Source organism: Mesoplodon bidens (assembly GCF_964165515.1).
Source record: "Mesoplodon bidens genome assembly, chromosome: 3".
NCBI lineage: Eukaryota > Metazoa > Chordata > Mammalia > Artiodactyla > Ziphiidae > Mesoplodon > Mesoplodon bidens.
The window spans coordinates 145,725,264-145,746,461 of record NC_138178.1 but is presented as its reverse complement, the minus strand read 5'-3'; the positions used below and the strand labels follow the sequence as shown (position 1 = coordinate 145,746,461).

The 21,198-nt window shown below is 39.8% G+C and overlaps 1 protein-coding gene across 2 annotated transcripts in view; it reads right to left on the bottom strand.

Moving 5' to 3' along the window:
- The window catches only part of EXD2 (exonuclease 3'-5' domain containing 2), a 92,894-nt gene that overhangs the window by 26,426 nt on the left and 45,270 nt on the right, over nt 1-21,198 (bottom strand). For both annotated transcript variants that reach the window (XM_081226900.1, XM_081226899.1), the window contains exon 2: nt 6,636-7,024. In XM_081226900.1, the coding sequence (XP_081083026.1) occupies nt 6,636-6,977 (342 nt within the window). In that variant the 5' untranslated portion in view covers nt 6,978-7,024. The remainder of the gene's footprint in view (nt 1-6,635; nt 7,025-21,198) is intronic.

Here is a 21,198-nt window from a genome sequence, read left to right as displayed (position 1 = left end):
TTTCCCATTTATCATTGTATTTGTAAACCACTGTTTTTCAAGCAAAGAAATATTTCTCAGGATCCATGTCTCTATAAAACTAGGAAAATGGAAGATAGATCACAGAGGCCTTGTGTTTAAAGGATAAAGGGAGGGGGCATACTTCTTGATGAAATTGAAGAATACTCCTATGCATTCGAAAATGCAAACAATCACTCTACATTGTTCATTTATATTTCCTGTCTGGACCTTGTAGGCATCTGAGTTTGCAGTCCCTGGGGTGGATACAGAAGAGACCAAGCCTAAGTCAACTCAATATTTGGATGTGAGGTAGAAGGGGGATCAGAAAAGGAAAAAGAGGAAAGAACAGTAAGACAGGAGATAGGAGAGTATGACGGCATGAAAGCCAAAGAGAATGTCTCATGCAGGAATTATGCAGATGCTTTTGAGAGCTAGAATAACATGAGTCCAAATAAGTGTCCAATGGACTGGAAAACAAGAAAGCCATCAACTTCATCCGTTTCAGTGGAGTAGTATGGTAGGATGTCAGATTAGAGTAGGTCGAAGAATAAATGGAGAATAGCAAACTATACCCAAACTAGTAGATGAAAAGAAATAATAAAGAGCAGAAATCAGTGTAATGGAACATAAACAAAAAATAAAGATCAACAAAGCCAGAAGTTGGTTCTCTGAAAAGACTAATAACACTGATAAACCCCTGGAAGGAGTAATCAAGAAAAAAAAAGAGAAGCAAATAAGCATTGTCAAAAATGTCCTTACAAGGGCTTCCCTGGTGGCGCAGTGGTTGAGAGTCTGCCTGCCGATGAAGGGAACACGGGTTCGTGCCCTGGTCCGGGAAGATCCCACATGCCACAGAGCGGCTGGACCCGTGAGTCATGGCCGCTGAGCCTGCGCATCCGGAGCCTGTGCTCCGCAACGGGAGAGGCCACAACAGTGAGAGGCCCACATACCGCAAAAAAAAAAAAAAGAAAAAAAAAGAAAAAAATGTCCTTACATATCCATCAGATAGGAAAAAAAAAAATGTCACTGGATATTATAAACAAGTATAAGCCTGTAATTTAAAAATTTGAAAGAAGACATATTTAGATGAAAAACAAAATTTATCAAAACAGACATGAAGAAATAGAAAATATGAATAGCCCCAAAACTATTTTAAAAATTGTATTCATAATTCAAAAACTTCCCTCAGAAGAAAACTCCAGATGGCTTCACCAGTAGATTCTAATCAAACATTTAAGGAAAAAAGAATGACAGTCTTACACAAACTCTTCCAGAGAACACAAAAACAAGGAACAGCCCTAACTTGTATGAGGCCAGAATAACATTTTTATCAAAATCTGACAAGGTCATTTCTAGAAAGGAAAATTATAAGCCAATATCACTCATGAATATAGATTATTTTTAAAACACTAGTAAAGTGAATTCAGCAATGTATAAGGAGAATAAGACATCATGACCAAGTTGGATTTATTCCAGGAATTCAAAAATCAATGTATTTTCACCACAAGAACAGAATAAAGGAGAAAAACTAGATACTCATCTCAAAAAATTCAGAAAAGGCACCTAATAAAATTCAACAACTATTCATAATTTTTAAAAAAACTTTTTTAAAATTGAAGTATAATTGATTTACAATATTGTGTTAGTTTCAGGTGTACAGCAAAGTGATTCAGTTTTATATATATATATATATGTATATATATATATTTCAAATTATTTTCCATTATAGGTTATTATAAGATATTAAATCTAGTTCCAAGGATACAATAAATCCTTGTTGCTTATCTATTTTATGTGTAATAGTTTATATCTGTTAATCTCATACTCCTAGTTTATCCCTCCTCCACCCCCTTTCCCCTTTAGTAATCATAAGTTTGTTTTCTATGTCTGTGAGCCTATTTCTGTCTTGTATATAGATTCAGTTATCATTTTTAGATTCCACATATAAGTGATATCCTATTAATATTTGTACTTCTCTGTCTGACTTACTTTACTTAGTATGATATTCTCTAGGTCCATTCTTGCTGCTGCAAATAATATCTCATTCTTTAAAAAAAAAAAAAAAACTCTTGGGAATTCCCTGGCGGTCCAGTGGTTAGGACTCCACACTTTCACTGCCAAGGGCCCGGGTTCAGTGCCTGATCAGGGAACTAAGATTCCACAAGCTGTGTGGCGCAGCCAAAACAAAACAAAACAAAAAAACTCTTAAGAAACCAAGAATAGAATTGAATGTATTTAATCTGTAAACAAACCTACTGCAGATATCGTACTCAATATGAAAATGTTGAAAGCTGTCATTCTGAGATAGAGAATAAGTCAAGGATGCCTACTGTCACCACTCACACTGAGCACTATATTGAGATCCTCGCCAGTTCAGCAAGGCAGGAAAAGAAATACAAAGTGTAAGGACTGGAAAAAAAATTGTCACTTCATCCCAACGTTTAATGCTGCTCTGTTTACAAGAGCCTTGACTTGGATACAATCTCAATGTCCTTGTAAGGAAAAAATGGATAACGAAGATGTGGTACTTATGTACTATGGAATATTACTCAGTCATGAAATCAATGAAATAAGGCCAGTTGCAGCAACTTGGGTGGACTCAGGTATGATCATTCTAAGTGACATAAGTCAGACAGAAAAAGAGACTTATCATAAGTTATCACTTATAGGTAGAATCTAAAAATGGCTACATGTGAACTAAATTACAAAACAGAAACAGAGTCACACATTTAGGGTTTCCCTGTTGGTGCAGTGGTTAAGAATCCACCAGGGGGGCTTCCCCGGTGGAGCAGTGGTTGAGAGTCCGCCTGCTGATGCAGGGGACATGGGTTCATGCCCCGGTCCGGGAAGATCCCACATGCCGCGGAGCGGCTGGGCCCGTGAGCCATGGCCGCCGAGCCTGTGCGTCTGGAGCCTGTGCTCTGCAACGGGAGAGGCCACAACAGTGAGAGGCCCGCATACCGCTAAAAAAAAAAAAAAAAAAAGAATCTGCCAGCCAATGCAGGGGACATGGGTTCGAGCCCTGGTCCGGGAAGATCCCACATGCCACAGAGCAACTAAGCCTGTGCGCCACAAATACTGAGCCTGTGCTCTAGAGCTCGCGGGCCACAACTACTGAGCCCGCGTGCCACAACTACTGAAGCCTGCATGCCTAGAGCCTGTGTTCTGCAACAAGAGAAGCCACTGCAAGCCCGCACACTGCAACAAAGAGTAGCCCCCACTTGCCACAATTAGAGAAAACCTGCATGCAGTAACGAAGACCAAACGCAGGCAAAAATAAATAAATAAAATAAGCAAATTTATATATTAAAAAACCCCAAAAAACTCAAAGAAAATAACATAGGAGAGTATATTCATGACTAGGGATAAGGTAAGATTTGTTACACAGCACTATATAGATCTTCTGCTCATCAAGCTTTAACAATAAAAGAATGTAAAGGCAATCCACAGAATGGGGGAAGACATTTACTGTACATTTAACTCACAAAGCGTTCATAACCAAAATATATAAAGAACTATAAATCAGTAAGAAAAAGACAACTCAATAGAAAAAGAGGCAAAAGACATGAACAAGTACTCCATAAAAGAAGATATCAAAATGATCAATAAAATATAGAAAGATGCTCAATCTCAGTACTGGTCAGGGACATGCAGATTAAAACCACAATGAAATATTACTACACACCCATTAGGATGGCTAAAATTTTAAAATCTGACAGTACCAAATGTGGACAAGGACATAAGACAAAGCGAATTTTCATACAGTTTTGGTGAGAGATTAAACTAGTAGAACCACTTCTGAAAACAGCTAGAAACAATGGGTACACTCATTACTACTGATGAGGGTAAACTAGTTAAAACCACCTTGGAAAACAATTTGGCATTATGTATAAAAGTTAAAGATATATATACAAACTCTATGACCTAGAACTCCACTCATAGATACATATGCCCAATAATAATAAGTGCATTTGTTCACTGCAGCATTCTTTGTAAGAGCCCCAAACTGTAAACCACCCAAAAGTCCATCAATATTAGAATGGATGAATAAATCATGATATATTTACACAATGGACATACGGCAATGAATCACAGTCACACAAAACATGGGTAAATCTCACCAACGTAATGTTGAACAAAAGAAGCCAGACACAAAATACACACTTGATAGTTTCATTTACATTAAATTTAAAAAGCAGACAAAACTCAATTATCGTGCCTAGGCATGCATGTTTAAGTAGTAAAATTATAAAGAAAAACACAAAAGTAAATACCATAAAATCAGGATAATAGTAACCCTTGGTGGGAGGACAGTGATTCCTAGGGGAGCTTGTGATCTTCAAAGAGAATTTAAAAATTGATATATGATACCAATCCTTACATCCAGGATATCTCTCTGAATCCCAAACAGGAAATACAGAAAGATAACAACACTAGTCTCATAACAGCAAATCTTCAGAACCAGCAACTCAAAAAGATCTTAAAAGGAGCTACCAAAAATTAGATTACCTATAAAGAATCAACATTTACACTCACAGTTATTTTCAACAGCAACAATGGAAGCCAGAAGAAAGTGGAATGTGATCTTGAAAATGATAAGTTGCTAAACTAGAATTTCATATCCAGTGAAAATATCTTCAAAGATCAAAAGCAAAATAAAGACACTTTCAAAACAATAATAATTAAGTTTACTATCAATGACCCCTCAAGAAATGAACTTCTAAAGGACAACCTTAAAGAGAATGATGCCAGAAAGTTCTGAGATATAAGGAAGGATGAGCAAAGAAAAAGGTAAACACTTTGGTAAACTGAAACAAATACTGACTGTGTAAAACAAGAACAAAAACAATAACTAAGAAAATACTTACACAAAAGTGAATGAAAGAGAAAACGAATCAGAAACGGAAGAATGAAAAGAAGGAGGATGGATGGAAGTTCTTCTGTGGCAGCAATCAGAGAAATGCAATCACACCTGAAGGGAATGTGGCATCAGAAGAAGTTCAATACATTCCAAAGCCATAAGGAACTGGGTTTTGGATTATTTGCCACTTTAACTTACTCTGCTACAGTGATTAAACATATTATTATTAAATCGATTGCATTACTATTCACTTCAGACTACCCTGTTGTTGCTGCAGTTATACTTCACTTGGTAGGATAATCAAGGTGTTTTGCAAATGTGAATTTTCCTAATCTACTAAAGCTCACTGTTTACTAATGTTTTCTTCTATGGTTGTTGGTGTAAATATGTCTAAAATGATATAGAAATATGTTTATTTCTAAAATGATATAATTCTTATACACAATAAACAAAAAGTGCCCAATCCTTTCCTGATGGCCCAAGGTCATTGGTATAAACTACTACTGCTATTGCTGATATAAAGAAATACCCTCGAGAACTCCCTGGCGGTCCAGTGGCTAAGACTCCAAACTTTCAAGCAGAGGGCACAGGTTCAATCCCTGGTCAGAGAACTAAGATTCTGCAAGCCGTGCAGCGCACGGCCAAAAAAGAAAAAAAAGAAATACCCTCAGTAGCTCCATAAGGCCTTATGTGACTACTAAACTTTTCCCACACTGTCAGGTGTTCTCTTCTTGGTCATCACTGTATTGGCATCTTTAGTTCCTCCTACCAACCTGTGATCTGATTTTGTGGCAGCAATTCTGCTTAGGGCCTCTTTTGATTACATTTCCTGGCTCTTGACTGTATTCCAGATACCCAGAAGACATAGATCACAGAATTTTGGCAAGGTATTATACTGAATTAATAAGAGATGATAACTGTGACTTATTTATATTTTATAGTATCTTCTGTTGCAAGGAGATTAAAGTTCACTCTGTGAATCAGAATGACAGAAGAGTAGGTGTACCATATTATCCTCATCACAACTATGTAACAACTCCCCCAAAGTAATAGCTATTAGAAAAATTAACCATGGTTAAGGAAGACCAGCTCAAATGCTGGTTACTAGTTTCATAGCCTTGGGCAAGTAACTAAACCGTTTAACACTTCCTATCTGTAAAGAAATAATAACAGTATCTTCCTACAAAGGATTATTGTCAAAATTAAATGAGATGATGAAAAAAAAACCAACATAATACCTGGCTTAGAGTAAATAGTGTCTAGCATTTAAACTATTATCTTTTTAAATCCCAATTTGTGTAATAAACACATATTTAACTAGACCTCCTTAACTATCTTCTCCATGGCATCCTATGAAAATACTATTAAAAATATTAACAGTAGCTAATATATAATGAGCAATTACTCTCTGTTAAAACTGTGCTGAAGTCTATATAGGGATTATCTATTTGAATCCTTTAAAAAGCCCTGGGCGGTAGATACCATTACACCCCCGCTACAGATAAGTACACTGAGGCTCAAAGAGGTTAAGTACTTGTTCAAGTTCACAGAATAAGTGGTGAAAATGGACTCATGTAGCTCAGACTCCAGAATCCATGATTATAAGCACTTCCCTATCCTGAGAACAGAAGCCGCTTCTCCTTCTGCTAAAATCTATTTACAAATAAGTTGAGAACAAGCTAATTCTCCTTTAATCGTATCCTCTATTTGACTATTCAAGGTCCCTAGCTGGAAAAGCAGAAAAGATACGTTTCATTTTTGCTTTTTAACTTACCCACTCACAGTCGATTCCAAGCACTGGAAAATCTTCTAACTCACTCCTAAGCAAGGGCTCAATTTGATCCCACTCCGCCTCCTGAGACACAGTCGCCACCTTTGCTCCAAGGATCCTCTCTTCCCATGAGGCTCTGGGGGCACTGGAGTGCTGCTGCTGGTCCTCTGCTGGAGCAGGCCACTCTCTCCTGCCTGGCACTTTCGGCTGCTGATGTGACACCTGCTGCTGGGTCACACGACTTGCTTTACTCCTCCGGCGCTGGATGCCTTTCCACAGGACAAACCCCCCGACAGCCATACCAAGAAGGGTGGTCACTGTCAAAGCCACTAAGTGTTTAGACATCTTCAACTTTTCTGTTGTTTAGGAAAGCATATCACTAATCCCACAATCTGCAAAACAAATGGCAACAATATATTCACATACAGAATTTAAAGCTCCACGGACACAAGTCCCCCACCACCACCCCACAAAAATTGTTGCGTTCACAATCCATGTGCTCACAAACTAAAAAAATTGCTACAAATTTCCACATGAAACAGTGATATTTTAAAATATTTTCCCCCTTTTGTATGTCCTGTACTCCACCTCTATTTCCATCCAAGAAAAACCTCCTGCCCTCTACCAGTTGCCCAGGGCTCTCTTAATCCTATAAAATCACATCAATCAAAACAGAATAAACTAGACTCTTACTTCCACTTGCTGATTTATTGTGAGTAAATTTTAGTTAATGGATCTTCCTCAGGGTGTTTGTGTTTGAACCTTCAATCTCTAAGAGTTGAATGGAAACGTCTGCTTTGCAATTTAAAAAAAATCTAGGGCTTCCCTGGTGGTGCAGTGATTAAGAGTCTGCCTGACAGTGCAGGGACATGGGTTCGAGCCCTGGTCCAGGAAGATCCCACATGCCGTGGAGCAACTGGGCCCGTGTGCCACAACTACTGAGCCTGCGCTCTAGAGCCTGTGCACCCCAACTACTGAGCCCACGTGCCACAACTACTGAGCCTGTGAACCTAGGGCCCGTGCTCCACAACAAAGAGAAGCCACCACAATGAGAAGCCCTCGCACCGCAACGAACAGTAGCCCCTGCTCGCCACAACTAGAGAAAGCCCGTGCGCAGCAATGAAGACCCAATGCAGCCAAAAATAAATAAATAAATAATTTTAAAAATCTAATCATCAGCAAGTGGTAGGGGGACTTTTACTTTTCTAGGAGGCGTGGCTGGTGAGGGATGGAGCAAACAGGCTTGAGTACACATGGATTTTCCGTTGCTCCAGAGGTCTCGGTAGTTCTCCATGGAAACACACTCAGTTATTGAGGGTAAGCTAGGACAGTACAAAAGGGAAGACAGGACTAGAAAAGTAAAAGAAAAGAACAGAACTTAGAGAGCCAGGATGTTCAGGAGGAGGCTGCAAATTGAAATGTCCACAGGGTCCAAACAGGATAACACAAATAAGTGAAGCAAGCCAAGTGCAAGAGAAAACTGACATAGACATCCTATTAAATATGTAGGAACTGTCTTCCTTTCTATCACAAAATAGCCTCTTTTCCATATTCTGTACGTGAAATAAAACTCATATTTTATGGCAAGACAAGAAAAATTTAAACAAAAAAATTTTTTCTATCTTTTGGTCTCCTCTCTCCTCCCACTGTGCACTGTGTATCTACATTATGCATTAACCTAACCTTCCCCACTGACAGAAATACCTGCTCAACCACAAAGAGTAATATTCTAGCATCAATAAGACAACTCCTTAAAGATGCCATTCCTTCTTGATCTCATAAGGGGTCACATGGCACTTAGATCTGGATTATGTAAACTGCCAATAATACAGCATTTGATGTACAGCCTCTGTCTCAAAAAACTTATATAACTGCGCCTTGACTTCTAAGGGGTGGAACAGGTCTCAGAGCTTTCTGAGATGCTCTTCCTGGGTTATAATCCTCAAATTTGGCTCAAATAAAATCTTCCATTTCTTTCTTAGACCCACTGATTAATTTTTTCATCAATGCTTACAATGTGGTTTTTCTCCATCTATCTCTTGTTTTCCTATTTTTGACAGAAAAATAGGCATATACAACTATTTCTGTACTATTTTAAAAAACAACTGTAAATGTGTAACAATAAATGGTAAGTGGCCTTTGGCCTCAATAATGGAGAGAAAATATGGGAGAGCAACCATTCAGCACAAGCTGTTGATCCTGTTTGTGAAGAAGGCCCAGTGTGGTCAGATTATCCTGATTATCCTGATTACTCAAGAAAAGTTAAATATCTGAATTTTATGTGAAATATCACCATTTTTAAGTGTTAGCAACAAATTTAGAGTTTTTGAAACATTGTGCCAGCCAAATAAAAACATTTTGGGCTCTGGGTTACCCATCTGTAGGCTCTGACCTAAAATCTATACTGCCCAAAGACACAGTGACCTATTAGACCCTGCCTACACTTCGCTATGGCTGAGGGTTTCCCATTCAATGGGAATTCCATTTTTTTTTTTTTTTTTGGATATGCTGTGGGGCATGTGGGATCTTAGTTCCCTGACCAGGGATTGAAGCCGGGTCACAGTGGTGAAAGCCTGGGATCTTAACCACTAGACTCCCAGGGAACTCCCAATGTGTACTACTTTTATCAATTTTTAAAAGCATCAACAACAAATTTTTAAAAATAATTTAATATTTACAACAACCCCGGGCTATAATTATGCCTACAGAGACATTCAGCAATGGAGAGGAAAAATGGAATCACAACAATTATTACAGTACTAATGAAAACAATAAAATGGCTATGCTGTTTTTAAAATATTTACTTTTTTGCAGAAACTATGCTTAAGTATTCATATGTACTTTCTCCAGCACTTTTATTGAAGAGGAAACTGAGACTTAATGAGATTAAAGAACTTGCATAGAGAGATTTCTAGTTAAAATACTCTGAGAAGACATAAAAACCCTTCCCTTTCTCACTCTAAACAATACAAATGTTGGAGAAAACATTAAAAAGATAATAAGGGGCTTGTCTGGTGGCACAGTGGTTAAGACTCCATGCTCCCAATGCAGGGGGCCCAGGCTCGATCCCTGGTCAGGGAACTAGATTCCACCTGCTTGCTGCAACTGAGTTCACATGCCACAACTAAGGAGCCGGCAGGCTGCAAGTAAGGAGCCCACCTGCCATAACTAAAGAGCCCACATGATGCAAATAAGACCAAACACAATCAAATAAATAAATAAATAAACAAATATTTTTTAAAAAGATAATAAAAGTTTAATACACAGTTAAACTTAAAAAGAAGAAAGGGAAATCATCAAGTGTCAGAAATGGAAGAAGGGAACCCACAGCGGGTAGGAGATAAAGCTGGGCAGAGACCAGAACTCATACCAGCCCCAGTGCTGGAGAATATCACCAGCCCAGGGACAGAAGTCTAGGCCACAGGCCCAGGGCACAGTGGAGATGCAGGAGAGTGTTGCCTTGTCCATGAACAAGAACCTGTAAGTGTTCACTTACTATGGCCCAGTCAAGACACCTGCCCGAGGCTGAGAATATGAACACAGTCCCTTGAAGATCGGCCAAAGTGGTGAAGTAGAAAGACCCTGAGCTCACTTCCTCTCACAAGCACACCAAAACCACAACTATTTGCAGAACAACCATCTATGAAAAAGACCAAAACCTCCCAGAAAAGATCGTCTACAACTAAAGACACAAAGAAGGAACCACAAGATGAGCAGGAGGGGACATGATATAATCAAGTCCCATACTCCCAGGTGGGCAACACACAAACTGGAGAATAATTATAGTGCAGACGTGGGAATTCCCTGGTGGTCCAGTAGTTAGGACTCCGTGCTTTCACTGCTAAGGGTGTGGGTTCGATCCCTGGTCACAGAACTAAGATTCTACAAGCCACGTGGTCAAAAAAAAAAAAGTTATAGTGCAGAAGTTCTCCCACAGAAATGAGAGTTCTGAGCCCCACGTTAGGCTCCCCAGCCTGGGGGTTCTGCACCAGGAAGACTAGGCCCCAGATCATTTGGCTTTGAAGGCCAGCCGGGCTTAATTTCAGGAAGGACTGTGGGAAATACAACTTCATTCTTAAAGGGCACACACAAGATCTTACATGCACCAGGACTCAGGGCAAAAGCAGTAACTTGATAGGAGTCTGAGTCAAACTTACCTGCTAGCCTTGGCGAGGTGGGGAGCCGGCTGCAGCTGACAACAGCTACATTTGGCAGCTCAGTCACATTTGGAAGCCAGTGCTGGTGGGCGTGATCTTGGGCTCCTCCCTCTAGCCATTAGAGCCAAGACCTAGCCCCATCCAATAGTCTGTAGGCACCAGTGCTGGGATGCCACAGGCCAAACAACTAACTGAGTGGGGACACAGCCCCACCCATAAGCAGACAGGCTTCCTAAAGTCCTCCTGAGCCCACAGCCTCCTCTAGACACTCCTCTAGACAGGGCCTTGCCCACCAGAGGGCCAAAACCCAGCTCCACCCACCAGTGGGCAGACATTGGCCCTGCCCTCGAGGAAGCCTGCACTAGCCTCTAGACCAGCCTCAGCCACCAGGGGACAGACACCAGACACAAGAAAACCACAGTCCCACAGCCTGTGGACCTAGCCTGCCCACAGCAGGCTAGACCCTACCCTGGGACCAGCTGGGCCCTGGCCCTGTGCACTAGCAGGCCAACGCAAGCTTCGGGACACCTCAAACCCCATACCAACTGTGTCAGGAATCGCCACCTCCCCCCCAACCAATGATCTAAAACAAGCTCTGGGATCCCTGGACCCTGAAGCCAGACTCCAGGAACTGGCTCTGCCTGCCAGTAGTCCAACAGTAACCTCAGGCCCTGGCTTCACTCTCCAGTGGGCAGGCAACAACCCCAGAGTCCTCCGGACCCTGACTCTACCCACCAGTGGAGCCAGCACTAGCCCCAGGACTCCCTAGGGTTCTGAAGCCAGTCACCTTGTTACCAGGCCCTCTTAACAGCACCCAGCAGCATCCATACAAGGCAGGACCTGGCAACCAACCAGACTGGGGACCAACCAGGCTTACCAGACCACCCACACAGTCAGCCCACCACAACAGAAGGACCCACCCAGCCCTCTTAAGGGGAACCCCTAGAGCATATAGCTTGGGTGATGAGACAGGAGCGCACTGCTGGGACACATAGGACATCTCCTACAGAAGGACACTTCTTCAAGGTCAAGAAATGTAACTAATCTACCACATACATAAAAATAAAAATAGCAACTTAGACAAAATGAGGCAGCAGAGGAACATGTTCCAGATGAAGGAGCAAGACAAACCCCAGAAGAAGAACTATGAAGTGAAGATAGGCTATCCACCTGAGAAAGAGTTCAGAGTAATGATTGCAAAGATGATCAAAGAACTCAGGAGGAAAATGGATGCACAAAGTGAGAAGTTAGAAGTTTTTAACTGAGAATTAGAAATTATAAAGAACAACCAAACAGAGATGAAGAATACAACGACTGAAATGAAAAATACACTAGAAGGAATAAAGAGTAGGCTAAATGATACAGAGGAATGGATCAGTGACCTGGAGGACAAAGTAGTGGAAATCACTGCCACTGAACAGAAAAAAAAAGAATGAAAAGAAATGAGAACTGTTTAAGAGACTTCTGGGATAACATCGAGCCCACTAATATTCACATTATAGGGGTCCCAGAAGAATAACAGAAAGAGAAAGAGCCTGAGAAAATATTTGAAGACATAATAGCTGAAAACTTTCCTAACCTGGGAAAGGAAACAGACATATAAGTCCAGGAAGCACAGAGTTCCATACAGGATTAACCCAAAGAGGAACACACCAAGACACATTATAATCAAAATGACAAAAACTAAAGATAGAGAATATTAAAAGCAGCAAGGGAAAAGCAACAAATAATATACAAGGCTATCAGCTTATTTTCTACAGAAACTCTGCAGGCCAGAAGGGAGTGGCACTAATCCCACTCATGAGGGCTCCACCCTCATGATCTAATCACTTCTCAAAGCCCCCCCAATTGGGGTTAATTTTCAACATACGAATTTTGAGGGGACACAAAACATTCAGCCTATAGCACTCTTAAATATGAAAAGACATCCAAGAATCACCAGTTACTGCAGGCGTGTCTCCAACATCATTAATTAGCATTTTCTAAGGAACATGTATAGAATTCTGAACCCAGGGCTTCCCTGGTGGCGCAGTGGTTGAGAGTCCACCTGCTGATGCAGTGGACACGGGTTCGTGCCCCGGTCCGGGAAGATCCCACATGCCATGGAGCGGCTGGGCCCGTGAGCCATGGCTGCTGAGCCTGCACGTCCAGAGCCTGTGCGCCACAATGGGAGAGGCCACAACAGTGACAGACCCGTGTACCGCCAAAAAAAAAAAAAAAAAGAATTCTGCACCCAGCATTTTGAGAGTATACATTCTTTAAAAACATACAGAGAAATAGATGCAACATGCCTCAACATAACAAAGGCCATAAATGACAAACCTACAGCTAACATCATACTCAATGGTGGAGGCTGAAAACATTTCCTCTAAGACCAGGAATAAGACAAGGACGCCCATTCTCACCACTTTTATTCAACATAGTTTTGGAAGTCCTAGCCACAGCAATCAGAGAAGAAAAAAAAATAAAAGGAATCCAGATTGGAAAGGAAGAAGAAAACAGTCACTGTTTGCAGATGACATGATACTATCCTAAAGATGCCACCAGAAAACTACTAGAACCCATCAACTGGGTAAAGTTGCAGGATACAAAATTAATATAAAGAAAACTGATGCATTTCTATACAATGACAACAAACTATCAGAAAGAGAAATTAAGGAAACAATCCCATTTACCATCACATCAAAAAGAATAAATTCCCTAGGAATAAACCTACCTAAGGAGGTAAAAGACTTGTACTTGGAAAACTATAAGATGCTGATGAAAGAAATTGAAGATGATACAAACATATGGAAAGATACATAGTGTTCTTGGATTGGAAGAATTAATGTGAAAATGACCTTACTACCCAAGGCAATCTACAGATTGAATGCAATCCCTACCAAAATACCAATGGTATTTCTTCACAGAATTAGAACAAAAAATTTTACAATTTGTAAACACAAAAGATCCTGCCTGACTAGCCAAAGCAATCTTGAGAAAGAAAAATGGAGCTGGAGGAATCAGGCTCCCTAACTTCAGGCTATACTACAAAGCTAGAGTAATCAAAACAGTATGGTACTGGCACAAAAAACAGAAATATAAATCTATGGAACAGGAAAGAAAGTCCAGAGATAAACCCATGCACCTCTGATTACATAATCTATGACAAAGGAGGCAAGAATATACAATGGAGAAAAGACAGCCTCTTCAATAGGTGGTGCTGGGAAAACTGGACAGCTACATGTAAAAGAATGAAATTAGAACACTCTCTAATATCACATACAAAAATAAACTCAAAATGGATTAAAGACCTAAATGTAAGACTAGATACTATAAAACTCCTGGAAGAAAACATAAGCAGAACACTCTTTGACATAAAGTGCAATATTTTTTTGGATCCATCTCCTAAAGCAAATAAAAGAAGAAATAAACTAATAGGATTTAGTTAAATGTAAAAGCTTTTGCACAGAAAAAAAAAGAAAACATTATTGTTTAAAAATATATTTTTTAAAATTTTTTTAAAAAAGAAAAAAAAGGGACTTCCCTGTTGGTGCAGTGGTTAAGAATCTGCCTGCCAATGCAGGGGACATGGGTTCGGTCCGGGAAGATCTCACATGCTGCAGAGCAACTAAGCCCGTGCGCCACAACTACTGAGCCCGCACGCCACAACTACTGAAGCCCAGGTGCCCTAGAGCCCACGTGCCGCAACTACTGAAGCCCGCGTGCTCTAGGTCCTGTGTGTCTCAACTACTGAGCCCGTGTGCTGCAATTACTGAACCCTGCGCACATAGAGCCCATGCTCCTCAACAAGAGAAGCCACTGCGATGATAAGCCTGTGCACCACAACAAAGAGTAGCCCCCGCTCGCCGCAACTAGAGAAAGCTTGTGCGCAGCAACAAAGATCCAACACAGCCAAAAGCAAAAAGCTTTTGCACAGCAAAGGAAACCACTGACAAAATGAAAAGACAATCTATTGAATGGGAGAAAATATTTGCAAATGATATGACCAATAAGGGATTAATATCCAATATATATAAACAGCTCATACAACTCAACATCAAAAAACAAAACAAAACAAACAACCCAATTAAAAAGTGGGCAGAAGAACTGAATAGCCATTTTTCCAAAGAGGAGATGCAGATGGCCAGCAGGCACGTGAAAGATGCTCAACATCGTTAATCATCAGGGAAGTGCCAATCAAAACCACATTCTCACACCTGTCAGAATGACTATCATCAAAAAAACCCACAAACAACAAATGTTGGCAAGGATGCGGAGAAAAGGGAACCCTTGTACACTGTTGGTGGGAAGGTAAATTGGTGCAGCCACTGTGGAAAACATTATGGAGGTTTCTCAAAAAACTGAAAATAGAACTACCATATGACCCAGCAATTCCACTCCTTGGTATATACCCCCCAAAAACAAAAACAAAGACACTAATTTGAAAAGATACATGCGCCCCAATGTTCATTGCAGCACTATTTACAATAGCCAAGACATGGAAGCAACCTAAATGTCCATCAACAGATGAATGGATAAAGAAGATGTGGTACATATACACAATGGAGTATTACTTAGCCATAAAAAAGAATGAAATAATGCCATTTGCAGCAACATGGATGGACCTAGAGATTCATACTAAGTGAAGTAAGTCAGACAAAGACAAATATCATATGATATCCCCTAAATGTGATATCTAAAAAAAATGACACAAATGAACTTATTTACAAAACAAAAACAGACCCACAGACATAGAAAACAAACTTATGATTACCAAAGGGGAAGGGGGGGAGGGATAAAATAGGAGTTTGGGATTAACATATACACATTACTATATATAAAATAGATAACCAACAAGGACCTACTGTATAGCCCAGTACTCAAAATATACACAATATTTTGTAATAACCTATAAGGGAAAAGAATCTGAAAAAGGATGTATATATTTGAATCACTTTGCTGTACCCCTGAAACTAACACAACATTGTAAATCAACTATACTTCAATAATTTTCTTAAAAAGAAGATACAGTATATACAAAGGAATACTACTCAGCCATAAAAAAAGAATGAAAATTTACCATTGCAGCAACATGGATGAACTTAGACAGCATTACACAAAGTGCAATAAGTCAGACAGAGAAAGACAAATACTGTATAATATCACCAACATGTGGAATCTAAAAAATACAACAAACTAGTGAATATAACAGAAAGAAGCAGACTCACAGAGAACAAACTAGTGGTTACCAGTGGGGAGAGGGAAGGGGGAGGGGCAATATAGGGGTAGGAGGAAAAAAGGGGGTTATTTTGGGATTATATGAAATCATGTGTGTGAAACTTTTGAAAACTGTAAAGTATTATAGAATATAAAGAATCTTTCATTCAATTAAAAAAAAAGAATACGAACAGAGTCCCTCATGAAAGGACAGCTCCTCAAACCTGCACTCTGGACAGATAAAGGACCCAAGTTCACATTATCCTTGAAAAAGGAAACCCTCCGCCAAGAAACTAAAACTAAAATGCTTAGAATTGGTCAGTTCTGTTGGAACCAGGCAGAGCTGATCATAGGACTGTTTTACCATGCAATAGTAAAACTGTTTTATCATGCAGGAAACATGCAGGACTCCCACAGATGATCACTCCCTAGAAGAGTGCTCACAAACGAATGAAAACAAAACAAAACCCAAAACCCTAAAATCAATAGTAATAGCTCACAGAGCCAGCCAAAAAATATCTATAGCTGAGATCTGAAAGAGACTTCAAAGTAACCAACCAGGGAAACTCAGGAAAATAAAATCCCAAACATGAACAGGAGGCAACAAAAAGTAGAATTTCTAGATATGAAAAATATCTGTTAAAAATTTTAAAAAACTCAATAGACAGGTTAAACAGCAGATCAGACATACAGAGAAAGAGAAAAAGTTACCGAATTGAGGATAAATCTGAGGAAGTCACCCAGAACGCATCACAGAGATAAAGAGGTTGAAAATATAAGAACAGAGACACAGAGGATGGATTGAGAAACTCAATATCCACATAATGAAGATTTGGAAGATGAAGGAGGTCAGATTTGGTACAGTTCTCTGAGTCCCAAGTTGGAGAAATTAAATATATCCATAAAAAGACTTGTATAAGAATATTCATTGCAGCTGTATTCATAACAGCCCCAAACTGGAAACAGCCCTAGTGGTATATCTACATGGAATGCTAACCAGCAATAAAAAGGAATTTATTACTGATACATGCAATCTGGATGAATCTCAAATAACATTAGACCGAGTGAAAGAAGCCAGATACAAAAGAGATACTGTATAATTCTATTTATATAAAGTTCTAGAACAGCTAAAACTAATCTATAGTAGAAAAAAATATGAACAATAGTTGCCTCTGGGAGAGGTGGGTACAGGGAATAGACATTTAAGCTGAACACCAAATGACAAAAAAAGCCAGATATGACAAATTCTAAGGAAGAGCATTTCAGGCATGAAGGAACTTTCTGGAACTGTGGTAAAGTTTCATGTCTTGATGGAGGCTTGGGTTACACAAGTGTATGCAATTGTCAACATTCAGGGATATTTCTGATTTTTCTCCTGTTGGCCCAACTAAAGAATTAATGACTGCTGGTTCATTCATTGTCTATCTTTCCCACTAGAATGTAAACCTCATGAAAATAGGGACCTTAACTGCTTCTTCATTTATATATAAATATCTCTAGCATGTATAGGGACCTTAACTGGTGTCTTCATTTATATATAAATATCTCCAGCAAGTAGCACAGAACTGATAGCAATAAATATTTATTGAATGAATAAAACTCAATTCAAGGTATTATATGTTAACATTTTATGATAAATATTTCTTTTTTAAATAAATGAATGAATTTATTTATTTATTTATTTTTGGCTGCATTGGGTCTTCGTTGCTGCGTGCGGGCCTTCTCTAGTTGTGGTGAGTGGGGGCTACTCTTCATTGTGGTTCACAGGTTTCTCCTTGCAGTGGCTTCTCTTGTTGCGGAGCACAGGCTCTAGGCACGTGGGCTTCAGTAGTTGTGGCTTGCAGGCTCAACAGTTGTGGCTCGCAGGCTCTAGAGCACAGGCTCAATAGTTGTGGCACATGGGCTTAGTTGCTCCGTGGCATGTGAGATCTTCCCGGACCAGGGCTCAAACCCGTATCCCCTGCACTGGCAGGCAGATTCTTAACCACTGCACCACCAGGGAAGTCCTATGATAAATATTTCTAATTCAATTATCAAAATTACAAAAATCCATTTATTCATGTGAAACAAAATTTTTTTCCCCTTATTGAACCTTTATACTATAAAGAAGCAGTATGGTTCAATACTGGGTTAGGAGTGAGAAAAATCAAATCTTGTGTTATAGACTGAATGTTTGTGTCCCTCTGAAATTCATGTGGAAATCTCAACCCCCAATTTTGGGTATTAGAAAGTGGGGCCTTTGGAAGGTAATTAGGATCAGATGAGGTCAAAAGGGTGGCACCCTCGTGAATGGGATTAGTGCCCTTAAAAAGTCACAAGAGACCTTGCTTCTCTCTGACCTCTGCCATAAAAGGATACAATAAGATGTTGTTGGCAGTCTGCAGCCCAGAAGAGAACTCTCATCAGGACTCAACCATGCTGGCAATCTGATCTCAGACTTCTAGCCTCCAGAACTGTGAGAACTGCTGTCTATAAACCACCCAGTCTGTGGTATTCTATTACAGCAGCCCAAACGGACTAAAACACCTTGCTAAGGACTTGCTTGGGGATCCAAAACTTTCAGTGCTTCACTATCTTCAGTGACTGAAAGGATCTGCCATTCTTTTTTAAAAAATTGTATAAAACAACAACATCAAACCGATAACAATGGTTACCTAAGGGTAGTAGGGTTATAAATAGTTTTGATTTTTCAAATTCTATACAAGTATGTATATATTCATAATTAGAAAAAAATAAGTTTTTTTCGTGGTGCTTTTTTTTTTTTTTTTTTTTTTTTTTTTGCTGTACGCAGGCCTCTCACTGTTGTGGCCTCTCCCATTGCGGAGCACAGGCTCTGGACACGCAGGCTCAGCGGCCATGGCTCACGGGCCTGGCCGCTCTGCGGCATGTGGGATCTTCCCGGACCGGGGCACGAACCCGTGTCCCCTGCATCGGCAGGCGGACTCCCAACCACTGCGCCACCAGGGAAGCCCTCGTGGTGCTTTTTAGAGATAGGCAAAGTAAATATCCCACTTAACATTTAAGACATATGATTATATTCCTGAAATAAATCTCATTTTAATGAATTAAACAAATATGTTAAAATGTTTAGAGCATAGCATCAAGTAGAGGATAACAACATGAGACTTAGAGTCAAATATCCTGAGTTCAAATCCAGCCTCTGTCAATTGCTAGCTATACAAACTTGGGCAAATTACTGAACTTCTCTAAGCCTCAGTTTGCTCCTCAGTAAAATGGGAAGGATAGTACCTACCATGTAGGATTATTGTGAGACTTAAGTAAGATGATCAAAACACTCAGCATATTGGCTAGCACATTAGGGTTCAATAAATGTTAGCTATGACTACTACTGAGGTTCTATAAACCACAGAACTATTAAAGGAAAACAAAGAATCATAGAGTTAAAATTTAGAAGCCAAATTCAGCTCCCACACAATTCAAGATTTCTTTCCGCGTTAATCCTGACAGATCATGACCTTATCTCTACCTGAATATGTCCAGGAACAGAGTTCATTACCTTCAGAGGCAGTTTTCGTTGAAAAGTCCTTGCATTCTGTGAAAGTTCCCTACATAGAAACTGCTCTCTTTGATGTTCAGTCTGGCCTCTGAAATGACAAGTGTTTACTCCCTCCTTAGAGCTTGTGAAATATGTGAAGATAGCTCTTATGACTCCCCTTAGTACATTCTACTTAACCCAATCAGCTTCCTGTGACCTAGTTTATAGACCACTTGCCATTATGGCTAGATCTTTCTGAATGGCTCCAAGCTTGTCAAGGTATCTCTTAAATATGGCACCCAGGTCTGTATTCAAAACTTGAGACATGTTCTAATTGATGTGGACTACATTGGTACTATTACTTCCCAGGGTCTGGACCCTATATTTTATTAATGATGGATGAAATGATAGGTTTTTGAATAGCAGAATCACACTGACGACCCTCATAGAGTTTGCAGTAAATTAAAATTCACTGAAACCATATTGAGTTCCCCATTTTATATACTTGTAATTTATACTTTGCACTTAAATCCAAAATTTTACATTTCTTTCTTCTCAATTTCCTCTTGTCTGTTTCAGCCAAACATTTTACCCGTTGAGACCAATTTTCATCTCGATTGTGCCTTCCCTCCCAACTTAAACATGTTTTTGTATAGAAAAGTGAATTTCTGTTTTCAAAGAAAATAACAGCATCTAACATGTTTTTATTAATTCATTTTTCAAATTTAGTTTTGTACTTCAAACTATCTCCATGTTTAATAACACTAAAATGAGGTTATGTTACAGTAGAAAAGTTGAAAAAACAGAGTATTATTGATTTGCTTCCATTGAAAAGGGCTCCCTCAGATCTAGAATTTCCAGGCTATCAGGTTCCTACTTATTCTTTATCACGTGTGGCCTGAGAAAAAGAAAGACCTCACAGGGAAATTGAAGAAGCAAGTGGGGTACCTCCATATGAGGGAACTGTTGGCAACATTCAAAAAACTTACTAATTCATTTTTATATGGAGAGATTTTGTGTGGGTTTTTTCCCAGCCAAGGGATTCATTCAGCAAACATGTAAATAGCACTTTCAATAAACCAGACATTGTGCTAGACTTTGGGTAAAAAGAGTTAAATGGCACAAGCCGCTTTCAAAAATGCAGGATTCAGAAAAGGAGAAATGCATGTATTGAACAAGCTGCAATTTGGTGAGGAAACACCAACAGAAGCACACACGAGTACAGGGATGGATGGCAAAGAGGAAAGAGTAAGGGGATTATTAAGAGAAACACTCGCTGAGAGGGATGAACACTGAGACTGGTACTGGTGTTAAAAAATGAGCAAACAGGGCTTCCCTGGTGGCGCAGTGGTTGAGAGTCCGCCTGCCGATGCAGGGGACACGGGTTCGTGCCCCGGTCCGGGAAGATCCCACATGCCGCAGAGCGGCTGGGCCCATGAGCCGTGGCCGCTGAGCCTGCGCATCCGGAGCCTGTGCTCCGCAACGGGAGAGGCCACAACAGTGAGAGGCCTGGGTACCGCCAAAAAAAAAAAAAAAGAGCAAACATTCTCCAGGTGCACAAGGCAGAGGGAATAGCACATGCAAGGATACAAAAGGCATGAAGCATCGTGGTACTGGTGAAAGAGTACAAGCAAATTTAACACATACTGTAAGTGTAAAATACCGAATTTTGAAGAATTACTCTTTAAAAAAGTAAAAAATATCTTACTGATAA